At 48.2% G+C, this 24,765-nt stretch overlaps 1 protein-coding gene and 1 long non-coding RNA gene across 4 annotated transcripts in view; both read right to left on the bottom strand.

Annotated features, from left to right (window-relative positions):
- LOC310769244 overlaps positions 1-24,765 on the bottom strand; it is a 182,435-nt gene that overhangs the window by 40,753 nt on the left and 116,917 nt on the right. The gene's annotated exons all lie outside the window — the stretch shown is intronic.
- RASGRP4 (RAS guanyl releasing protein 4) overlaps positions 680-24,765 on the bottom strand; it is a 34,884-nt gene continuing 10,798 nt past the window's right edge. For 2 of the 3 annotated variants that reach the window (XM_083627116.1, XM_083627117.1), the window contains exons 4-17: positions 24,264-24,327; positions 24,024-24,155; positions 22,473-22,626; positions 16,883-17,056; positions 16,028-16,144; positions 14,020-14,295; positions 11,130-11,210; positions 10,209-10,313; positions 6,055-6,164; positions 4,239-4,383; positions 3,065-3,101; positions 2,148-2,282; positions 1,567-1,763; positions 680-1,079 (exon numbers count right to left, since the gene is read on the bottom strand). In XM_083627116.1, coding sequence (XP_083483242.1) covers positions 912-1,079; positions 1,567-1,763; positions 2,148-2,282; positions 3,065-3,101; positions 4,239-4,383; positions 6,055-6,164; positions 10,209-10,313; positions 11,130-11,210; positions 14,020-14,295; positions 16,028-16,144; positions 16,883-17,056; positions 22,473-22,626; positions 24,024-24,155; positions 24,264-24,327 — 1,895 coding nt within the window. In that variant the 3' untranslated portion in view covers positions 680-911. Of the gene's footprint in view, positions 1,080-1,566; positions 1,764-2,147; positions 2,283-3,064; positions 3,102-4,238; positions 4,384-6,054; positions 6,165-10,208; positions 10,314-11,129; positions 11,211-14,019; positions 14,296-16,027; positions 16,145-16,882; positions 17,057-22,472; positions 22,627-24,023; positions 24,156-24,263; positions 24,335-24,765 lie in introns of all 3 variants that reach the window. The other variant, XM_083627115.1, reaches the window with a different exon arrangement.

Genomic DNA, 24,765 nt, shown 5'->3' with positions numbered 1-24,765 from the left:
TTCGAACCACCGACCTTCTGATCGGCAAGTTCTAGGCTCTGTGGTTTAACACACAGTGCCACCCGCGTCCCTTGAACAGAGGGTTAGGGAAGTGAATAAAAGATGCAGGGTTGTTTTTTTTAACTGACCCCGAAGGGGGTCAGTGGAAGAGGTCGCAATCAGTAGGCGCTTCTGCCTCGCCTCTCTTCCCCCTTTACCTGCCGCCGAACCCCCAGTTTCCACCTTCTGAGGATTCCTTTCTCCCAGTCTCTACTCTGGACATTGGAAGCCCAACCAGAAGGTCACCCACTTCGCCCCAGCTAGCAAGGCAGGGTCTCTGTTTACGCACTCGCTCACTGGTTAAATATAGCTTGCTGCAGAGAGCTATTGGCAAGCCACCACATGCACACAAGCCTTAGGTTCTTGAGCCATCCAGGACTGTTCAGCTAAGAAGAGCTCTGCTGAAGCAGTCCAGTGGCCCTCCGTGCCCAACACCCTCCTCTCACGGAGGCCAAGCCCCTGCAGCAGGACCTGAGCGCAACAGCACTCTCCCCATTTCCGATTCCCCAGCAGCTGGCCTTCCGTGGTCTGCTGCCTCGGATAGCGGAGGTGGAACAGGGCCATTGTGGCTAATAGCAGCAGAACCCAAAACGTGCATCTGCAGCAGCACAAAAAAGAAGTAAGCTAACCGGTTAGGGCCTCCGTTCAAGAAATAGTCCTTTTATTAGGAACAAAGGAAGCCCCTTAGCTTGAGTCCGGCTGCTTGTCCATCCAGCTCCATATTATTGGCAAGGAATGGCAGTGGTTTCAGGGCAGCAGCATCCCTTTCCAGTCATATTCTCTACCGTTGAGCGCCGTGTCCCTTCTCTCTGTTCCTTTCCTTGAGAGGTTCCGCTTTCCTGCCTGTAGCTCACCGTTCCTGTGCCCTTGGCTCAGTTGGGCTTGGGAGGCAGGTGCGAGTTGTAGGCAGCCAAGGCCTTCCAGCAGGAGAAGGGGGGCAGGCTCGACGAATCTGCCTTCAGCAGCCAGCTGTTCTCAGCCTCCAGCTGCAAGTTGCAGCTCTGAAGGCTCTGGTTGACCAGCAGCAGCCTGTCCCGTTCCTGCAAAGGAGAGCGAGATGCTTCCAGCTTAAAGTGGGGGTTGCCTGTCCCCCCAGCAACTTTGGGCCTGTCCAGACCAAAGTAAAGGTAAAGGGACCCCTGACCGTTAGGTCCAGTCGCGGACGACTCTGGGGTTGCGGCGCTCATCTCGCTTTACTGGCCAAGGGAACCGGCGTACAGCTTCCAGGTCATGTGGCCAGCATGACTAAGCCGCTTCTGGCAAACCAGAGCAGCGCACGGAACGCCGTTTACCTTCCTGCCGGAGCGGTACCTATTTATCTACTTTCACTGGTGTGGTTTTGAACTGCTAGGTTAGCAGGAGCAGGGACCGAGCAACCGGAGCTCACCCTGTTGCGGGGATTTGAACTGCTGACCTTCTGATCGGCAAGTCCTAGGCTCTGTGGTTTAACCCGTGTCATAAGTAGCTTCCCATTATTGTTCCACAGAAGTCCCAGATGTGGAATCCTGCCCTCCCCCAAACCCTCACCTTCTCCACCTCCTTCAGCTCTTCCAGAAGCTGCTTTAGACTCTTGCTGTGTCCCCGTGGCTCCTGTGGACTGTCTGCATCTGTCTGGGTGCTGGCGTGTTTCATTCGCCGCCTGCCTGCTGGGCTCAACTGCACTAGGTTGGGGCTTTTGCTGTGCTCTCGTCTCGGCGGGAAGAGGAAAGCTTCTTCCTCCGAGCCTGCCGTGTGGAATAAGGGAAGTGTGGTTAGAAACGTGGCCATCGTATCTGGAGATTTGTTCCTGCAAGCGGTGTGGTGCAGTAGTTCTACAGTGCTGGGCTTGGACGTAGGAGACCTGGGTTCAAATCCCCACGCAGCCATGAAACGCACAGGATGACCTTTGTGAGCAAAACCTGTACTTTCTCATGCTGGTTTTGAACTGGTGCTTCAAACCACAGTTTATGGTGTCAAGTGGAATTTGCTCTGCGTTCCTACTCTTCTATAGAAGCCGTACCACGGATTGCAAGGCTGGGAAGCGAATAGCCTCCTTGCCACTGTGCATCGCTGGAGCTGGTCCAGTTTGCCATCCCACACCAGGAACCCCAGTCTGGGCACCCCCTTACCCGAGCTAGGGTGATAGGTGGCAGCTGGCGTGGCAGTCCGAGACAGGGTGCTTTCGGAGCTGCAGGAATGGAAGCGCCGCTGGCACTCCACCTCCACTTGGTCCTTGCATTGCTTGTGACAGATCATCCCACAGTCTGCAGGAGAAAAGAGACCATCATCAGCGATGGGAATGTTAATAGCATGGGTAGGCAACCTAAGACCCGGGGGTCAGATCCAGCCCAATCACCTTCTCAATCCAGCCCACGGACGGTCCAGGAATCAGCGTGTTTTTTTGTTTTTTTTTAAAGATATTTATTAGGGTTTTACAAAAAACAGAGATTTACAGAATAAAAAGAAAACAAAGAAAAAGAAGAATACAAAAAATACAAAAATACATAGAGAAGAAAAAAAGAAAATACAAAATACGAAAAGCAAATCCATTTTTTGATATCTTTAAGCTCATTTGCTTGTTTCCTTGACCTCCTCACACCTCCCCTTTTTGTATTCCCATTTACATAATCAATTCAGCAAATCCTTACCCTCTTTCATTTATCTTAACTCTATATCATAACATATTATAACTCTATATTTTCATCCATTTATCAATTCATTTTTGCATATTCTTATTAACTTTTGTTGCTGAATACCACTTATTGCCAATCCGAACATAATTTTAACATTCATTAATTTTACAATATTTCTGAAGATAGTCTTTAAATCAGCGTGTTTTTACATGAGTCCTTTTATTTAAAATGCATCTCTGGGTTATTTGTGGGGCATAGGAATTCGTTCATTCCCCCCCCCCCCCAAAAAAAAATATAGTCCGGCCCCCCACAAGGTCTGAGGGACAGTGGACCGGCCCCCTGCTGAAAAAGTTTGCTGACCCCTGGTTAATAGGATCCCATCTCCTTTAGTGCCCACTAGGGGGCGTGCTTACCTCGACATCTGTATCCTTGCTTCGAGACTCCCCAGAGCTAGAACAGAAGAACAAAAGACAACAACAACAGAGGTGTTAAGTTGAACTAGACACCAAAGGCAACATATGTGGATGAGAGGTGGGGAACTTGCTCCAACCTATTCCAGGGACTGAAGCTTTATTGCCCACTTCAAAAGTGGCAGCAGAGTTCTGGGAATTTCAATTTTTAGGTTTTGAAGCATAGCAAGATTCTAGACCTCATGGCTGCAGGAGAGAGGCTGCAAAACAAGCTGGTTCTTCTGCAGCAGCCTTCTCCAACTTGGCATAGTCAAGAGCTAGTGTTGGGTAGCATGTCAGACTAGAGCCTGGGGTTCAAATCCACACCTGGCCATGAAGCTCCCTGAGTGACCTTGGAGGCCAGTCGCTGCCTCTCAGCCTAACCCACCTCGCAAGGTTGCTGTGGGGATTAAACGAGGAGGAGAACCATGCGTGGCACTTTGAGCTCCTTGGAGAAAAAGGTGAGATAAATAAAAATAGCCCAAAATATCTGGAAGGCTGTTCTGAAGGGAGCTTGTCTACAGTCTCTCCTACTTCTCTAGCCTTTTCGTCCTCCATCCCACCTGTTGCTGATTACTGCAACCACTAGGCATGCCAGCCCATGGTTTGCACTACTACTAACTATAAAAGAAAAGCAGATTCTCCAGTTTGGCAGCTTAGCTCGGCAGCTACTGTTTCTGCCAGTCATAGGGACTGTTTTGGCAGTGGGTTTTCTTTTTTTGAGGGGGTGGAGATGAGTGACGTGCATTGGTGCTGCCACCACCAGGGGCTGGCCAAGTGGCGCAGACCCGTGGCAGGGCCTTTTCAGTGGTGCCCCCCGTTGTGAAACGCCTTCCCTAGTGAGTTATGCCTGCTTCCACCGTTATTAACTTGCAGGAGAAATTTGATTACATGGCATTTGGTGGCCGAAGGATACTGACAACTCCAAGATCCTTGGATGGAGGGATGTCCTCAGCTGTTGACTGCTTTCAAAGTGTTTTCGGCGGCAGCTACTGTTAGATGCTTTTAATTTCAATTGGCTTTAGAATACATAGACTGAAGGTTTTTGGGATTTTTTGCTTTTAGCGTGTCTGCTGCCCTGGGCTATGTGGGGAAGGAAGGGTGGGGTATAAATCCATTTTAAATAAATTAAGCTCACAAAGCCATTGCAGCTGTCACAAAAGGAGGGCTTTTTAAAGGTGGCTTCTTGGAAGTTGTGCAGGAACCCGAGGCCCAGTTTGGAGAAGATGGCACAAGCCCGCATTAAATACTCGGACAGCTCTTCACGGCTCCAGGCGCCTTCCCTGCGGTTGAGGAGAAGAAGAGAAAAACAGTCACACAGTGTAAGGCTCCGGCCTTCCTCGCTTGGGTCATCAATGCTTGGATTGAATTGCCCTGCCTGGCACTTAAATAACCCTTGTGGGGGTATGTATTCTGATGGGGCGTTTTGGGTCAGTTCACACCCCCCTGAGCCTCAGCTGCCCTTTACCAGAGACTGAGCCTTTAATGCGGCAGCCCTTGCCCTGTGGAACTCCTAATAATAATAATTTATTATTTATACCCCGCCCATCTGGCTGGGTTTCCCCAGCCACTCTGGGCGACTTCCAACAGAATATTAAAATACAATAATCTATTAAACATTAAAAGCTTCCCTAAACAGGGCTGCCTTTAGATGTCTTCTAAAAGTTTGGTAGTTGTTCTTCTCTCTGACATCTGATGGGAGGGCATTCCACAGGGCGGGTGCCACCACCAAGAAGGCCCTCTGCCTGGTTCCCTATAACTTGGCTTCTCACAGTGAGGGAACCTCAAGAAGCCCCTTGGAGATGGACCTCAGCGTCTGGGCAGAACGATGGGGGTGGAGACGCTCCTTGCCAATTGAGGTCACCCTTGCTCACTTTCAGATGCCTCCTGGAAATTCTATTGTTCAGGCCTTTCGGACCAGAGTTTCTCTGTCAACCGGAGAGGATGGGCCTGGCGTTCCTACTGCTTCTATTACAGTGTTGCGTTTCCAAGTTGCCAACCACCTTGTGATATTTTCTATGAGCACGTCGTTTACAAATGTTTTTTATTTGGCTTTACAAGTAAAAATTTATAACAATCCAAATGTATATCCATATATAGAGATTACTCTGAATCTCAAGACTTTCTCGTCCATCACCTCCTATTGTGAACATTTACAACAGCATATTATTCCATAATCAATATTTTATTTCCATCCATATTTTCCATAGTCTTTGTTACATTACAAGTGAAATTAGAATCCTGCTAATGTTTTCATCTGCTTGCGGTGGTCTCTTAAATAAATTATAATTCCCCCCCATTACTGTTTAAAGTTTTAAATGTTTAAAATGGGACTCCATGGAGGGGGTGGGAGGGAAGTCCTGAGATTCAGAGAAATCTCTGTATATCGATATATATTTGGGTTTTTTTATAACTTTGTATTGGTAAAATCAAATAAAACGATTTCAAAAAAATGAATAAAACTTTTGTCTTCTTGGTTCCTGAGCTTTCCAGTCAGCATAGTCCATGGGTAGGCAAACTAAGGTCCAGGGGCCGGATCCGGCCCAATCGCCTTCTAAATCTGGCCCTCAGACGGTCTGGGAATCAGTGTGTTTTTACAAGAGTAGAATGTGTCCTTTTATTTAAAATGCATCTCTGGGTTATTTGTGGGGCCTGCCTGGTGTTTTTACATGAGTAGAATGTGTGCTTTTATTTAAAATGCATCTCAGGGTTATTTCTCGGGCTTGGGAATTTGTTCATTTCACCACCCCCCAAAAAAAGTCCGGCCCCCCACAAGGTCTGAGGGACAGTGGACCGGCCCCCTGCTGAAAAAGTTTGCTGACTCCTGGCACAGTCCATCAATTTAGCTTGCCATTCCTCTCTGGTAGGACATTGCATCTCTGGGCTAACAGCATTTGGGCAGCTGTTGTCACATCCATAAAGAGTCTTCTCCCCGTGAAATCCTGTTCACTTACCGCTCTCTTTCCAGCCCATAGAAGGAGAAGGGGAAACTCGTGGAGATGATCTCAAAATCCTCCTCCGAGATGTAGCCCCGCTGCTCAGGATCGTAATTCTTGAACACCGTCTGTTGGGGAAAGGAGTCTTGTCAGAACCCATTGGAAGATGAGAAGGCAGAGAACGTGGGCATCGCCCTCTAAACATACACCTGCTGTATATTTAACACCTCTTCCCAAAGGACGAGATGGCAGGTCCCTGCCCCGAGGGGGTTGAAATCCAGATACCGAGACAAGGCAGCAAGTGGAGGGGGGAAAGAGGAGGAGGAGGAGGCTGGGATAAGCAAGAAGAACGAGTGATTATACAGTGGTACCTCAGGTTTAGAACTTAATTCGTTCCGGAGGTCCGTTCTTAACCTGAAACTTTTTCTCAACCTGAGGTACCATTTTAGCTAATGGGGCCTCCCGCTGCCGCCACTGCTCGATTTCTGTTCTCATCCTGAAGCAAAGTTCTTAACCCCAGGTACTATTTCTGGGTTAGTACAGTCTGTAACCTGAAGTGTCTGTAACCCGAGGTACCACTGTAAAAGTTGAACATACTTCGCTCCCAGCTGCACTACGCATTCAAAGCGCTATCATACCACTTTAAATAGTCATGGCGTCCTCCAGAGGATTCTGGGAACTATAGTTCAGGCTGTTGAGAGCTATCAGTAAAGGTAAAGGGACCCCTGACCATTAGGTCCAGTCGTGACCGACTCTGGGGTTGTGGCGCTCATCTCGCTTTCTTGGCCGAGGGAGCCGGCGTACAGCTTCCGGGTCATGTGGCCAGCATGACTAAGCCACTTCTGGCGAACCAGAGCAGCGCACGGAAACGCCGTGTACCTTCCCGCCAGAGTGGTACCTATTTATCTACTTGCACTTTGACGTGGTTTTGAACTGCTAGGTTGGCAGGAGCAGGGACCGAGCAACCGGAGCTCACCCCGTTGTGGGGATTCGAACCGCTGACTTCTAATCGGCAAGTCCAAGGCCCTGTGGTTTAACCCACAGCGCCTCCCACGTTGCAGATGTACCATGGTGTTTATTCTCTCTGCACTCCTCCCAGCGGTCCTTCCTCCTCTGGTCACTGCTACGGATGCACAACCTGTCTGTCTCCGGGCACAGCAGTTGTTACAGTCGTGGCGGGCGCCTTTGTTGTTGTAGTAGTACCTCTTTCCTTTTTCCTTTCTCCTTCTGTTATGGAACTCCTATTTGGGGACTTCCCTGGCTTTTTTCTGACCCATGTAGGACCAGTCTGGATAGTTAGCCTTGGTGAAGACTTGACATTTTTATCCCCCAAAAAGTTTTTGATTGAGTTTCCGCTGAAATGAGGCTGCATTTTAATGTTGTATTTTATTCTTGTTTTTTAAGCTGTATTTCAATCAATGGTTTTTATATTTGGGGTTAGCTGCCCTGAGCCCGGTCTTGGCCGGGGAGGGCGGGGTATAAATAAAATTTATTATTATTAGTAGTAGTAGTAGTAGAGGGTCACAACACTGGAGTCGCGCATGTCCTGTTTCCTGCACCAAACTACAGTGGTACCTCGGGTTACATACGCTTCAGGTTACATACGCTTCAGGTTACACACTCCACTAGGCCAGAAATGGTGCTTCAGGTTAAGAACTTTGCTTCAGGATAAGAACAGAAATCGGGCTCTGGTGGCGCGGCAGCAGCAGGAGGCCCCATTAGCTAAAGTGGTGCTTGAGGTTAAGAACAGTTTCAGGTTAAGAACGGACCTCCGGAACGAATTAAGTACTTAACCCGAGGTATCACTGTACACTTTGTTAATGTGAACGTCGCCCTCATTCTAATTTTTCATCCTATCTCTTTCCTGCTGAGTTCTGCAAGGGCAGCGCTGAGACTTAAGGAAGCTGGGAGGCTTTGCAACCTGAACTGGTTGTAAGGAAGAAGTCAGGTGTGCCGGGGGGTGGTGAGAGGGCAGCAGAGCTGGCTATGGGAGCAGAATGAGATTGGTGGGTCAACCCATGAACCAGCCTCCCCACTGGCTGGCACAGGGCAGCGTTGAGCAGTCCACAGTTAGGGGCTTTAGACAGAAATCTTAGACATTATCAGCCTCTTGATGCTTTCCTCTGTCAAATGGGGGAGAGGAGGGTGTCTCTTCCCCCCTCCTTCCCCCCACCAAGGCATGCACAGCCTGTTTCAGCAGCAAACTTTTAATTTGCAGAAAAGGAAGTGGTTGAAGTGGCCGGATTTGAGCCTCTTCCTTTACTCTGCGTGGAAGGGGGTGGAGTAAAGCCGGAACAGGCACCTCTGAGGGGGCCCTCCTGCACCCAGCGCCGGCCGACAACAGGGCGCAGAAGAAATTGACAATTGTGGGGCAGGGACCGAGAATGTCAGTGCTCGGCACAAACGCATGCAATGCAATCTCGGAATTGTTCGGTGACAAATGCACCCGTGAAATGCACGTAGATAATTCTGCAATACCCTCTCTCTCCAATTAGGTCACCCAAAATGTTCCTGCCGTATTCAAGCTAAGCAACCCAAGACGTCAACAAACTTTACCCAGTGCTGCAGAGCTACAGCGGAGAGCTGTGGCAATGTCACACACACACCCAGCCTGGAACTCCCGTGGAAATATAATGTGCAAGTCAAACTGCAACGCCTCAGAACACAACACAGCCTGCAAAACGCGACATGCCCCTTTAAAAAGCACACACCATCTGCCTTATTTGCAATTTTGATTTGCTGTTTTATAGCCAGTCGGCATTCTTCTAAGCAACTTTTTGATCCACGCTTATGGGCGGAAAGGGTTGAGTCTGTGGCCACATCGTACATTTAAAGCACTTCTGAGGCACATTAACAGTGCATGGCTTTCTCCAAGGAATTATGGGAACTGTAGTTTGTTACAGGTTATAGCAGGCATAGGCAAACTCGGCCCTCCAGATGTTTTTGGCCTACAACTCCCATGATCCCTAGCTTACAGGAACAGTGGTCAGGGATGAGGGGAATTGTAGTCCCAAAACATCTGGAGGACCGGGTTTGCCTATGTTATAGGAACTATAGCTCTGTGAGGGGGCAACTACAGTTCCCAGGATTCTTTGAGGCAGGGAAATCATCTGTTTTAAATATGCATTGGATGTGCTTTTTAAAATTCACGGTGCAGAGCTGTCCTTAGAAAGGACACTGGCTGAAAGGAAAGCATTCAGGTCCATTTGGCTGCATGAGTTTTACTGCCATTCCCCCCCCCCCCCATATTTGTATTAGTTTTCACAGAGAAAAATCAGTCTTTTAACAGAAAAAAACTTAACATATTAAATCTATATACTGAATCACAAAAAAATCCAAAAAATGGGATTTCTTAGATCCTGAGGACTTCCCTCTACTCCCACCCCTGGTTCCTTTACAATATTTTATTTTATGTATGTCCATATTACTTCTTAACTCTCTTAACTTCCCATTTTATACTTTCTTCATAAAATCATAAGTGTTCCCTGAAATCCTGCCAATGTATGTACAGTGGTACCTCGGGTTAAGAACTTAATTCATTCTGGAGGTCCGTTCTTAACCCGAAACTGTTCTTAACCTGAAGCACCACTTTAGCTAATGGGGCCTCCTGCTGCTGCTGCACCGCCGGAGCACGATTTCTGTTCTCATCCTGAAGCAAAGTTCTTAACCTGAGGTACTATTTCTGGGTTAGCTGAGTCTGTAACCTGAAGCGTCTGTAACCTGAAGCATCTGTAACCCGAGGTACCACTGTACATTGCTTTTATAAATATACAATAAACGCTCCTAATTTCTTTTTAAACTTGTTATCTTCTTAATTTCTAAGGTTTCCAATTAGTTGAACACAGTGGCGTAGCGTGGGGGGTGCAAGGGGGGCCGGCCGCACCGGGCGCAACATCTGGGGGTTAGGGCAAATCCACGGGTTAGGGGGCGCAAATCCACGGGTTAGGGGGCGCAAATTACTTGCCTTGCCCCGGGTGCTGACAACCCACGCTACGCTACTGGTTGAACATTTCAGCATAGTCCGTTAACTCATATTTCCAATCTTCTTTGGTGGGAGCACTGGAAAAAGAAGCAGCTCCCGCAGTTTTACTGCCATTTAAAGCCAAAAGCAGAAAGGGGAACCACACCAGTAGCCAGCTGCCTGTTTTGCCCTGCCATTGGGTTGTTTTTACCTCAATCATTTGCTGGACGTGCCTCTTGACAGTGATCCGGTCAGGCTTGGGAGTGACCCCCGGTGCCCACTCCACCACCATGGGGGGCTTGAACTGTGTAGGAGGCTGTGAAGAGAGGGGGAGCAAACAAAGTGTGAGAGATAGGACTGAGCCGTACCGACAAAAGAAGAACGGCTGACAAAATTAATGGACTACGCAGAATTGGATAAAATGAGAGGAAGGATTCGAAACCTGCGGGACCAGAGATTTACAGAAGATTGGAAGAAACGTATGAACTATTTGAAGAGCAACTGTCATCAACAAATTACCGGTACGCAAGAAGTTTTGTAAGGAGAAATATATGAAATATTGCAAAGAAGAGAGACATTAGTTATGATATTTAAATGTAATAGTGAAAGTAAGAAATGTAAATTAAGTGAAAAGGTTGGAAAATTTTCAGGTTCGATTGATGGAAGTAAAAAAAAATTGTATAAGGTATAAAAGTATGTTTAATAATTGTTGAAAATGATAAAACACACACACACACACACACATATATATATATGTACACACACACACACACACACATACCGTATTTTTCGCTCTATAAGACGCACCAGACCATAAGATGCACCTAGTTTTTGGAGGAGGAAAACAAGAGAAAAAAACATTCTGAATCCCAGAAGCCAGAACAGCAAGAGGGATTGCTGTGCAGCAAAAGCAGCGATCCCTCTTGCTGTTCTGGCTTCTGGGATAGCTGTGCAGCCTGCATTCACTTCATAAGATGCACACACATTTCCCCTTACTTTTTAGGAGGGAAAAAGTGAGTCTTATAGAGCAAAAAATATGGTGTGTATATATATATAGAGAGAGAGAGAGATGGGACTGAGCCAAGGCTCCCCAAAATCTCCTTGGCTCCCTGGTCCTTCTCTGCCCTCTTACCAGTGATTTGGAACCTCTTGGCTCACGGGCGTACGAGAGTGCGTAGATCTCCTCATCCGTGTAGTACAGGTCTAGGGAGAGCTGGGAGAGGAAAGGAAAGTTATACAAGGGAATGGTCCCATTAAGTCACACCCTTAGTGCCAGGGAACGGCTGTCCTCCAGAAACGGCTGCAATCAAGAGTCTCAAGTCAAGTGTTGAATGGGAAGCACATTCAAGTCAAGTGTTGAACGGGAAGCACATTCAATCTGTAGGGCTCATTTGTAGGACTAATTTAGCCAACTAGCCCTGGTGATCATCTAATGTTTATTGGATGCATTTCCCCCCTAAATTGATTTTTGAATTCTGAATTTATTGTTATTCATGTTTTATACTGTATTTTATGCTGTTTTTTGTTGCATCCATTTTTCAAATCTGTTGTTAGCCGCCCTGAGCCCCGTTTTCTGAACTGGGAAGGGCAGGGTATAAATAAAAATTTATTAATAATAATAATAATAATAATAATAATAATAATAATAATATCCTCGCTGTTTCTTGTGGATAGACAGCTTCCTGTACCCTCCACTCATTCTCCAATATCTGTACGAGGTTCTCGGAAGAATCGCCGCACCACCGTTCTGACACAATTCCCCATTACGTCCCCATGCACAACCGCTTAGGGTTGCCACGTTTCAAAAAGTGAAAATCCGGACACAAAAGTTGTCGAGCTTTTTCTTTGGCTGAGTTGCTGAGCTGCTTGAAGGAAATTTGCAAGCGAAACAACACTTCCGATATGGGCATTTTAAAGTGAAATATCTGCCCGGATGCTGTTTTTGACAGATGGATCTCAGCTATGCCTGGGAAATCCCAGACGTATGGCAGCCCTACAGCTACTCCTTGTAGGGCAGTTCCCGAATAAACTATTATCCCATCTGGGCCCAGGCAACTGGCTAGTTCATCCCTGTTGTCTTTCCAGCGCCGACTGAAATGTCATTTTGTATATTGTAATTTTAGGCTGTGACCTGCCCTGAGATCTATCAGTGAAGGGAGGTATGACAACAACAGCAATAAAAAATAACAATAACAGTAACAATTAGTAATACTGAAGCACTCCCTCTTCCAACAAGCCTTTTAAACTAGGTATCTTTCCCGGTCTGCATCCATTTTGGATGCTTTCACTGATTCATCGCTTGCTGGCCGGGTCTCCCTTGGAAGGAAGGGCAGAATATAAAATGTAAACAATTTAAGGTGCTAATTGTCACGGCTAAAATGGCCGCTGTTTCTTTAATGCTTAAAAAAGCTGGGTCAGCATGAGTCAACGGCCTGCACCGGGTTGTATATATAGAGTGAGAAATGTTAGTTGGGTTGGTTGGTTGGTTAGTGAAAGCTGGTAGTGTTGATGTGTGTACAGTTGGTCAGTCGCTTTTGCAGAAAGACTTTTAAGAATAAAAGCAGAATATACTCTGCAAGGATACTTTTCTCGTGGACTCTTTTATGCCGACAAGGGTCCGAGGACCAGGCTGAGGCAACAAAGGGAGGTCAGAACCCCCCCTTTTTTTACAAACACTGACACTAATCCCCCCCGCCCTGCTCCCTGGTCCGGTTGCTAAGCAGCACAGAAGTCGGTGGTTGCTAGGCGACGCAATTGCATGCGGAGCCAGAGGAGGCTACGTGAGGGCAGCTTGTTTACTAGGCCGCGGAGAGGCCTGCTGCTAGGTCCCACAGCTGCCACCGGCGTGGCTCAATTTCCCCACAGTCATGGCTGCTAGGCAACCCAGAGGTTGTGGTCACTGAGTCACACGTACTCCGAGGGCCATGCACGGCACAGCGCCGGTGGCAGCCAGGCCGCTAGGCAACCGCACCACTTCCTGCCTCTGGCTGCGGTTGCTAGGCAACGGTTGCCGTCATGGCATTCTGCCTTCTCGTCCTAACTGATGCAACATGGTGGCCCATTCTACCACAACAGGATCAAACCCTTAACCTTGGAATTTTCAGAATGATGCTCTAACCAATTGAGCTAATGGACCCCCCCCCCCAAAAAAAAGGATATTGGGAGACGTAGTTTAAAGGTGCCAAGCTGTCTATCCTGCCTCAGGGAGTTCCCTAGAAATAGGGATTGATTGGAAAAATGATTGATTGGAAAACTGATTGGAAACAAGAAGAACTACCGATGAAAGAAGAATGGAAGATGAAACTGATGGACTATGCAGAGCTAGATAAACCAACAGGAAGGATTCGAAACCTGCGGGACCAAATATTCTCAGAAGACTGGAGTAAATGTATGAACTATTTGAAAAGTAATTGTAACGAACAGATTGTGCTAGTAGAAGAAGTTTTGTAAGGAGGATTATGTGAAATATTGCAAAAAAGACTATGAAGAGAAATATTAGTTATTCATAAATAAGAGTGATAGGAAAATTAGGAAATGTGGAATAAGTGATAAAAATGGAAAATCACCAGAGGAGCTGACGGAATTCAAAAACATTGTATAAGATAAGAAATTATGTTATATGAACATTGGAAATGATATGTTAAAAAAACTAATAAAAATATTATATATAAAAAAAGGAAATAGGGATTGATTGTGGAACCGCTTTGGGAATTATAGCTCAGGGTGGGGGGAATTAGCAGCGTCTCCTAACAACTCTCGGCACCCTTAAACTACAGTTCCCAGGATTCTCTGGGGGAAGCCACAACTGTTAAAGAGGCACAAGAGTGCTTTAAATGCATAGGGTGGATGCAACCCGATCCATTCAAGTCGGTGGCTGCATTAGCTACGGCGGGGGGGCATTTTGTCCCATCCTAGCGGGGGCTTCACGAGCATCCCTGGACGTCTGGCACACACGTACATATGTGCCCAACCCCACAGTCTCTATTTCCTCCTCCTCACGACTTAGGTTATCTGTTTCTTACCGTGAGTAGGTGCACCAGATCTTTGTTGGCTTCGAACGGAGGGCTGGCTTGTTGCAGAACCCGGAGTTCCCTGGCCGGCTCGTACAAACTCTGCAGCTTGCTTAAGTTGAGCCGCCCGCCATCCACGTGGTCGGGCATGGCTTCGTGCAAAGTCACCAGGTCCTTGAGGTGGACGCCGACGATGGGAATCTTGAAGCCATCGCAATCGGCATAAACCCGTCGGTACGTTCTGTAGTTGCCACACGAGGAGAGCAACACCGTCATCTCGGACAGCGTCTGGGGGCAAGAAGGAAGCAACGTCAAAGAGGATGTTGTGGTCAGAGGGTAAGGGCAGGGTCAGCCCAAAAGGGTTTTCCACCCGAGGCGGAAATGGTGCCTTCGCCATTCGGTGTACAAAAACGAACCAGACCGGCAGGTGAATCTTACTTCAGCACTGGCGATGTGCCTGCCACCATGCCTGAGGTCAACCAGCTATCTTAGTAGGTGCAGATCTCATGGCACACACCTCTGTCTGCTCTCTCGGGGCCAGCCCTACCATTGGGCAGTGTGATGGCCTGGGAATCTGATTCAGAAGCTGAACCTGAGGAGTCCCAGCCTGCACAGGAGTCCCCGCCTCCAGGGCCGGTTGAGCCGGGGCAGGGGCTTGAATCTGAAGGGTCTGCACCTGTGCCGGATCCTCAGGAGCAGACACCAGATGAATCCACTCGGGCTCCGGAGGTGATCGAGGACTCATTGCCTGCAGGTGCGCCTCTCCCAGTCCTGTCAGGGGAAGGTGAGGTTGCCTCTGGGTCCAGTAACCCTCCAGCCTCTCCTGAGCTGCAGAGGCTCAGGGTAGAGAGGCGGAGGGAACTGGGTTCTCTCAGGAGGAGTGTTCGCCTTAAGGCCAGGAAAGGCGGGTCACCTGTGGGCCAGGGCTGCCCCTGGCCTCAGAGAAGATAAAGGTCAGTCAGCCCAGTCCCAGGTTGCGGGAACAACGTCGTTGGAAACCTGTTTCTGCCAGCACCCAGACCTGTTCTTCCAGAGTTCCTGACCACGCCCGGCTTCTTGCTTTGGACCTCGCTTCGCCCTTGGTGGACAGTCTCCAGACCCTCGACCCAGGACCGGACTCCGACCACGCCTCACGGTAACACACCCCCCCCCCCGGGGCCAGCACAGGCAGCCACACCAGGCAGAAGATTTTGGGTAACACGAAAGGAAAGCAAATAGGCCACAACCACGCCATACTTCTAAAGAGCTAAGATACCACTTTACCTGTCGTGGCTTCACCCAAAAGAGTCCTGGGAGCACTCAACAACTCCCAGCACCCTAAACAAACTACAGTTCCCGGGACTCTGTGGAGAAGTCATGTCTGTAAAAAGTGGTTTCAGGGTGCTTAAAACGTCTGGCGCGAACATTTTCCAATTATCTAGTGGACAATTAGTTTGCAATTATTTCACTGTCAGAGAAGGGAAGAAGTGTTTTTGGAATTTCCTGCCCCGTGTGACAAAATGACTGGGCTGGGAGCGGGGATAACGTACCATTTGCTGCTTCGCCTCAGGCAGCAAAACACCTTGGGCCAGTGCTGCACTCTTCTTCCCTTGCGCTGCCTGAGGTGGACACTTTGCTCTGCCTAATGGTAGGGCCGACCCTTGATGAGAGAACTGCTCCCATTTCCTCCTGCCTCTTCTGGTAGAATTTGAAAGTGCCATTCTGGCTGCCGAACCCAAGGGCTTCAGGCAGTTCCAGGCTTGGAAGGAAACAGCACCTGACTCCCTCTCTAACATACCTCCCCACTCCTGTTCCCAGATGTCAAAGAGAACAACAACTACCAGACTTTTAGAAGACATCTGAAGGCAGCCCTGTTTAGGGAAGCTTTTAATGTTTGATGTATTACGGTATTTTAATATTTTGTTGGAAGCCGCCCAGAGTGGCTGGGGAAGCCCAGCCAGATGGGCGGGGTATAAATAATAAATTATTATTATTATTATAAACTTTTCCCTCTTTCCTCCCCCCGCAACAAAGTTCCTACCTTAGTGATCTCAGAAGGCAGAAGCGCGTGGGTGTCCTTGAGGCGAGCAATGGCACTGTGACAGAGCCCCCCCACAATGGCCATGAGGGTGCTGAAGTTCTGCAGTTGTCTTAACTTCTGCAAGTAGTGGAGGAAAAAAACAGAGGGGTGAGAGGAGGGGCAGGAAGAATCACCAGCATGTCATGGGAGCCATCTTTTAAAAATACAAACGCACATCTCCTCGTCCCCCAACCTTAATTTGTCAGGATTTAAATCTCTCCCAGGGACGCGGGTGGCGCTGTGGGTTAAACCACAGAGCCTAGGACTTGCCGATCAGAAGGTCGGCGGTTCGAATCCCCACGACGGGGTGAGCTCCCATTGCTCGGTCCCTGCTCCTGCCAACCTAGCAGTTCGAAAGCATGTCAAAGTGCAAGTAGTTAAATAGGTACCGCTCCGGCGGGAAGGTAAACGGCATTTCCGTGTGCTGCTCTGGTTCGCCAGAAGCGGCTTAGTCATGCTGGCCACATGACCTGGAAGCTGTACGCCGGCTGCCTTGGCCAGTAAAGCGAGATGAGCGCTGCAACCCCAGAGTCTGTCACGACTAGACCTAACGGTCAGGGGTCCCTTTACCTTTACCCTTAAAACTCTCCCACTAAGCCACGTTGGATCACTCGCTGCGATGATCGCAGAGGGAGGCTGTACTCTGAACATGCTCAGAGGAACTCTCTCCTCTAGCCAGCAAGTCCATGGGTAGAGATGGTCTCCTCTGATGCACTGCATAAGGAACGTGAGCTCTGCCAGGATTTTGCACCCCTTCAGCCCCCCTTTCTGCTGTCACCCCCTTCTTGCAGCAAAGCAGGCAGCGAACTTGCTTACCAGAGTCACACGGATGAATTTGGTGAATACTTCCGCCCTCTGCTGGGGTGTGGGTCGGTTGAGGACCATGACCTGCACCCACTGGGAGATGCTGTTGCACAAGGTGATGGCCCGCTCCAGGGCTGGACTGCCCCGCACTGACCCCCGCAGCACGTAATTCTGGAAATCCAAGTACTGCCCAACACATAACAGGGAGAAAGATTTTTTTTAAGAAAATAATAATAAAATCTTACTAGAAGAAAAATTGTCTATCTAAATTAGGAATGGCCAAATCTTTTCTGTCCCCCGATTTTCCACTCTTCAGTTCTCTGCATTTTCACATCAGTTTGACATCTTTTTTAAATGCCGAAAACTCACCAGCATTTTAGCGTGAATATCTAATGTGCAAATGTTTGCATGCAATAGCACCTAAAAAATGTGTGCATTTTTCCAGCGTCATTTTCCTAAAATAATTCATTATTTCAGAGCATTTTTAGGGACGCTTAACCCTAAATGTAGTCTATGCATTGCTGTACGCGTTACTTGACTGCAGACCTGCACTGCAAAATTCAGAGAAGCACGAATTGCAAAAGGACGGACTCCCAATGGTTATCTAGTCCAACCTCTTACAATGCAGGAATCTCCCCCAAAGCATCCATGGCAGGTAGCCATCCAGCCTCCAAGGAAGGGGAGTCCACAACCTCCCGAGGGAATCTGGTCCACCTTCAGACTGCTCTTACTGCCAGAAATTTCTTCCTATGTTTGGTTTGCCTTTAAACGAGAACTCAGGCAAATTCTCCCCATCTCTCGTCTAAATGCAGGGATCCCTTTTCATCAGTGGCGCATCGGGGAATTAGGTAAAAAGGGGTGCAAAGGGGATGGCCATACCACCCTGTGAGATAGACTGTCTCAGAGGCTTCTGCGAATTTGTCTAATAAGCCATCACAACATCTTGTGGGTAGCGAATTCTCTTAGCTAATGATACATGATGTACTTCCTTTGGTTTTCCCCGGTAAGCGAAATCAAGCGGGGGAAAGAGATGTCTTCTGAGAAGCACGTTGTTAGCGATCTGTCACAGGGCAGACCCTCTTAGGGGTTTCAAGGGGGGCTTACTAGCTCCTGCAGCTTCTCTTCCTAACACACCTGGTTTGGTGATGCTCTGTATGAGATCCTCGACCAGGCAGCTTTCCTAACTGCAGGGACCTGAGAGCAGCGCCCTCAAGTCCCACTTCTGGGAACAGATTAGATCTACAGACCACAATTCCCTCCTTAGAGATATGCAAGATCAATGAGATCATCTGGGGGAAATTATATTTGTGGTATTATTATTATTATTATTATTATTATTATTATTATTATTATGCTGCCCATCTGACTGGATTGCCCCAGCCACTCTGGGCAGCTTCCAACAAATTATAAAACCACAGGAAAACATCAAACATTAAAAACCTCCCTGCCTTCTTATGCCTTCTAAAAGTCAGATACAGTGGTACCTCGGGTTAAGAACTTAATTCATTCCAGAGGTCTGTTCTTAACCTGAAACTGTTCTTAACCTGAGGTACCACTTTAGCTAATGGGGCCTCCCGCTGCCGTGCGATTTCTGTTCTCATCCTGAAGCAAAGTTCTTAACCTGAGATACTATTTCTGGGTTAGCGGAGTCTGTAACCTGAAGCGTCTGTAACCCGAGGTACCACTGTAGTTGTTTATTTCCTTGACATCTGACGGGAGAGCGTTCCACAGCGCGGGCGCCACCACCAAGAAGGCCCTCTGCCTGGTTACCTGTAATCTCACTTCTCTTAGGGAGGGAACCGCCAGAAGGCCCTCGGAGCTGGACCTCAGTGTCCGGGCTGAACAATTGGGGTGGAGATGCTCCTTCAGGTATACAGGGCCGAGGCCGCTTAGGGCTTTAAAGGTCAACACCAACACTTTAAAATTGTGCTCAGAAACATGCTGGAAGCCACTGTAGATCTTTTACACAAGCATGACCTGCTGCCTTAACAGTTGAGGTTGACCCTAGCCATCAAGGAAAGTCACCTGGTGGCATGGAAGAAGTACCTGCCTCCTTTACAGGGTAGGACTGAAATTCTAAATGCACCAGGCGACCACCTGGTTCTGCAACTGCAATCTTAAAATAACTGTTTAGGAAAATGTTTTAGAACGCTTTTTAAAATGTGGGGTTTTTTTTTCATGCTAGGGATACGTCTGCCACCCTGGGTTCCATTTGGGAGAAGGGATGGGGGCAGAAATGGAACAAATAAATATGTCATTATTTTATCTTCCCCCAGACCAGTGGCGGAATTCAACCCCCAACACCCAAAGAGGTAGAAAGATTAGAGTAAGGCAAGCCCCAGCTTCTGGCCTGATAGTGAATCTCGCACAATCTCTTGCTGGAGATCTCTACGTGTCTGTCTGCATGTGCCCATCAGGAGTTCAATGCCTTTGCAGACAAGCCTGGGACAGAGGGGAGTGACAGGGACGGCCATTTCACGAGGTTTGACTTCGCTGCAATCGGAGATGCGTAATTTGGTGTGGGACCTCTGTTGCAGAAACCCAAAAAGTCCACTAACAGAAAGGTGACCAAGCAAGGATATACAGGGGTGGGTGGAGGAAGGGGACTTCACTGAAACAACCACTGTAGCATTTTAATTTCTGTTTTAACAGCCCTGGCTGCCAATACAGTGGATGCAATTCAACGCTTCTGCGCATGCGCAAAGCACAATTTAGTGCTTCTGCGCATGCGCGATCACCGAAACCTGGAAGTAACCCATTCCGGTACTTCCGGGTTTTGGCGGTCTGCAACCTGAAAAAACGCAACCTGAAGCGTCTGTAACCCAAGGTATAACTGTATAAACACAGCTGTACAGCCACACGTTGCATGTAAAGCACTGTGATACCACTTTAAAGAGTCGTGGCTGCTGCCAAAGGATTCTGGGAGCTGTAGTTTCCTAAGGGCACTTAACGCATGGTGATCTGCACTGATCACTGTAATAATAATAATAATAATAATAATTTATTATTTATACCCCGCCCATCTGGCTGGGTTTCCCCAGTCACTCTGGGCAGCTTCCAACAGAACACTAAAATACAATAACCTATTAAACATTAAAAGCTTCCCTAAACAGGGCTGCCTTCAGATGTCTTCTAAAAGTCTGGTAGTTGTTTTTCTCTTTGACATCTGGTGGGAGGGCATTCCACAGGGCGGGTGCCACTACCGAGAAGGCCCTCTGCCTGGTTCCCTGTAACTTGGCTTCTCGCAGCGAGGGAACCGCCAGAAGGCCCTCGGAGCTGGACCTCAGTGTCCGGGTAGAATGGTGTAATGCATCCCTAAATGCCCCGAGGGCCTTCTGGCGGTTCCCTCTCTGCGAGAAGTGAAATTAGTGTTTCATCTTTGAAGGAGGTATGGCTGTGTGACTATTTTGAAGGGAGACCCTGAACTTCTACATCTGCTACTACCCTGCTGGTCCCAGGGTTGGGGGCGACGGGAGTCCACAATATCTGGAGGGCAGCTGCTTGGCGAAGACTCTTTTTAAAGGTCTATGCAGCTGCCTGTCAGGCTTCTGGGAATCTGATCCCTCCCCCGGTGGCAGCCAGTAAACAGATAAACAATAGGAGTTCTTACCAAGTAATTTATTCCATAGATCACAGAGAGAGACAAAGGGAGGCAGCCTCCCTAAAATAAAGGCGTTGCTCAGAATAAAGTCCAACCCCCTCCGTCTCGCCTATTGTACGTCACCCTTGCACCGGCTGATCTGAGCTTTCTGCCTCTGAGCCCTCTGTTCTCCTACTCTCAATGCTTGCCAACAAAGGCCCGCATAGTTAAAGCTATGGTTTTCCCAGTAGTGATGTATGGAAGTAAGAGCTGGACCATGAAGAAGGCCGATCGCCGAAGAATGGATGCTTTTGAATTATAGTGCTGGAGGAGACTCTCGAGAGTCCCATGGGCTGCAAGAAGATCAAACCTCTCTATTCTTAAGGAAATCAGCCCTGAGTGCTCACTGGAAGGACAGATCCTGAAGCTGAGACTCCAATACTTTGGCCACCTCATGAGAAGAGAAGACTCCCTGGAAAAGACCCTGATGCTGGAAAGATGGAGGGCACAAGGAGAAGGGGACGTCAGAGGACAAGATGGTGGGACAGTGTTCTCGAAGCTACCAGCATGAGTTTGACCAAACTGCGGGAGGCAGTGGAAGACAGGAGTGCTCTGGTCCAGGGGGTCACAGAGTCGGGCACAACTAAACGACTAAACAATAACAACAACAACTTTCAATGCCCCCCTGGTCCTGGGAGGGGGGTCAAGAATGCTTTCCAAAGACACCGAATCCGTCAGCTGTCTCTCGCCTGATGTTGTTTCTTCTTCCTCTCACAATATTTCCTAGCTTCTCCCCTCTGCAGCCTCTGAACTATGACCTTCTGCAAACCACTGTTCTAAGTCTATACTGTCCCTTCTGTTCTCAGGAAGGTTCAGGAGAAGGGGGGAGGCACCATTCCTCCTCCAGCCGCTGACACGACCCATCTCTGCAACAATTTCTAATCTGGGAATATAAGGGAAGTTCTTTGATCTTGGTTACTGAGAGGTCATATTTGCCCATCGGTTGGGCAGCGTGATATACCCAGTTTTTAAGGGGTAATCCATTTGAGAGCTCAATCAGGCATTTTTTTTGCTAGCCTAGTGTTGTCCATCTGTTGAACTCTAAACCAGATTTTTAGCACCTATAATGACAAGGTCCCCTGGCCAGAACCCCTCTGACATGATTTTATATCTCCTCGCAGACACAGATAAGACTTGGCGTGTAGCACTCTTTGCAACTGCCGCTAGGAACATTAGAGCAAATTATATAGCCAAGGTAGCCACCAACTGTAAAGGAGATGAATTTATTTGACCCTATCTACATCAAGCTATATTCTATCTTTATCACCAAACTCCGAATATAATTGCACATTGTATTAATTAACATTTTTTAATATATCAGGTGGCCATGTGATAATTTTAGCTTATAATTTTTATTGTTTAATGTCTTAACTTGTATATTAAGGTACTTTTATAGCTCTGTTTAGAGTAGGTAATGTCTTGATAATATAAATGTTTTATATAAATATAAATATAAAAGTTTTTTGTATTAATCCAGTATAAGGTAAAGGTAAAGGGACCCCTGACCATTAGGTCCAGTCGTGACCGACTCTGGGGTTGCAGCGCTCATCTCGCTTTATTGGCCGAGGGAGCTGGCGTACAGCTTCCAGGTCATGTGGCCAGCATGTTCTGGGGAACCAGAGCAGCGCACAGAAACGCCGTTTACCTTCCTGCCGGAGCGGTACCTATTTATCTACTTGCACTTTGACGTGCTTTCGAACTGCTAGGTTGGCAGGAGCAGGGACCGAGCAACGGGAGCTCACCCCGTTGCGGGGATTCGAACCGCCAAACCTCTGATCGGCAAGTCCTAGGCTCTGTGGTTTAACCCACAGCGCCACCCGCGTCCCTATTAATCCAGTATACTTTCTTTTAATTGTTGAATGATTCTGTGTACTTTCCGGCAGCCTTTGGCTATATGCAGTAAAACTGACTGAATTTCTAATCTTCCACCATTGCAGAACCTGAGTGTTGGCTGATCCCTACCGAGAGACGGCAGAATGCCTTGAACTCCAGGTAACTGAGGTGGTTGGCCAACTCTCCTGCATCGAGGTGATCAAAAAGCAGGGACACTTTCCTCTTCTTGCCGCAGCCGGGGCTGCTTTGGCAGCTGAGGGATCGGGTCCACGTCCGGGTCATCCTGGAGAAGGAAGCAAGGCCAGAACGCCAAGTTAGATGCTGAATACTCCGCATGCTTAGAGGTAGTAAAGGTAAAGGACCCCTGGACAGTTAAATCTAGTCGAATTTGATTATGGGGTGCAGAACTCATCTCCACTTTCAGGCCGAAGGAGCCAGCGTTTGTCCACAGGTAGCTTTTCCAGGTCATGGCTAAACCATTTCTGGCACAGCAGAACACCGTGATGGAAACCAGAGCGCACGGAAACGCTGTTTATCTTTCCACTGCAGTGGTACCTATTTATCTACTAGCCCTGGTGTGCTTTCGAACTGCCAGGTTGGCAGGAGCAGGGACCAAGCAACGGGAGCTCCCCCTGTCGCGGGGATTCGAACCACTGACCTTGCGACTGGCAAGCCCAAGAGGCTCGGTGGTTTGGACCACAGCGCCACCTGCATCCATGCTTAGCGGAACCCTTGACTGGAAACGCAGTTTGGTCTGAGGAGCGTGGTAAATTACTCACAGTGGAGATGTGGAAGACAGGCAGGAGCGGGAGACTGGGAAAATGGACTCCTGGAGTCCATTTGGTGTTCTGGGATGGGAGGAGATTCTTAAAAAAAACAACGAGGGGCAGGGCAGGATGGGAGATGCACTTTCTTTCTTTTATTGACTTAAGAAAATTATACAGACAGCAAAATGAAGAAGCCTAAATTAATTGCCTTCTACCGATAAGAAATAATAATAACTATTACAATAATGAAAATACTAAAAATGCATTTACTTCCCCATTTGAACTTCTATTGTGAGATCCTCCCATCATAATATTTTTTTCTAGTTGCTTTAACAAAATAAAATAACATGAAAACTGTTCAGTTATAATTACTTATTTTGTCCTTACACGCTTAACAATTGTTAACTGCTTTAACACCGTATTTCTTCATGTATTCCTGCATCAGTCAGGGGCTGCTCTAATCAAAAATTCTATACAGAATGGAAATGCATAGGGGAATATAAAGGTAAAGGGTAAAGGGACCCCTGACTATTAGGTCCAGTCATGGCCGACTCTGGGGTTGCGGCGCTCATCTCGCTTTATTGGCTGAGGGAGCCGGCGTACAGCTTCCGGGTCATGTGGCCAGGATGACTAAGCCGCTTCTGCCGAACCAGAGCAGCGCATGGAAACGCCGTTCACCTTCCCGCTGGAGCGGTACCTATTTATCTACTTGCACTTTGACGTGCTTTCGAACTGCTAGGTTGGCAGGAGCAGGAACCGAGCAACGGGAGCTCACCCCGTCGCGGGGATTCGAACCGCCGACCTTCTGATCGGCAAGTCCTAGGCTCTGTGGTTTAACCCACAGCGCCACCCGCGTTCATAGGGGAATATAGGGAGAGGCACTTCCATGGCTTTGAGAATCTCTCGAACTCACGTGCCAGAGGTGTTCAGCAGGTGACTGTGTTCCCCCTGGCCTTCTTTCCTCACCACCTCCAAGATCTCCGCGATAGCCTCCTCCAGGTGTGGATCCAGGTGAAAGGCCTCGGGGTAGTTGAGGAGCCAGTACCTGAAGCCAGAGGGGAGAGGTTCAGTCTGGAGCTGCAAGAGACTCGGGGAGCCGGGTACCCAGGCAGGATCTGGGGGCGAAGGGAAGGAACGGGGTGGGAATTTATACCGGATGAAGTGGCAGATCCTCAGCTGGCGCTCTGGCTGTTTCTTCTGAGATGCTTCTTGGTAGGTAGCAAACTGAGTTAAGGTTTCACCCCTCTCAGATTGGTGGGCAATGGCGCAGGGTGTTTCCGAGCACAGTTCAAAGTGTTGGTGTTGACCTTTAAAGCCCTAAACAGCCTCAGCCCAGTATACCTGAAGGAGAGTCTTCATCCCCATTGTTCTGCCCGGACACTGAGGTCCAGCGCTGAGGGTCTTCTGGCGGTTCCCTCATTGCAAGAAGCAAAGCTACAGGGAACCAGAGAGCCTTCTTGGTGGTGGCACCCATCCTGTTGAACGCCCTCCCGTCAGATGTCAAAGAAATAAATAACTATCTGACTTTTAGAAGACATCTGAAGGCAGCCCTTTATCATCATCATCATCATCATCATCATCATCATTAGTAGTAGTAGCAGTAAAAGGTAAAGGTAAAGGGACCCCTGACCATTAGGTCCAGTCGTGGCCGACTC

The sequence above is a fragment of the Podarcis filfolensis genome, assembly GCF_964270895.1.
Source record: "Podarcis filfolensis genome assembly, chromosome: 8".
Taxonomy (NCBI): Eukaryota; Metazoa; Chordata; class Lepidosauria; order Squamata; family Lacertidae; genus Podarcis; species Podarcis filfolensis.
The sequence above is the reverse complement of the archived record's forward strand: the minus strand, read 5'-3'. Positions and strand labels throughout refer to the sequence as shown.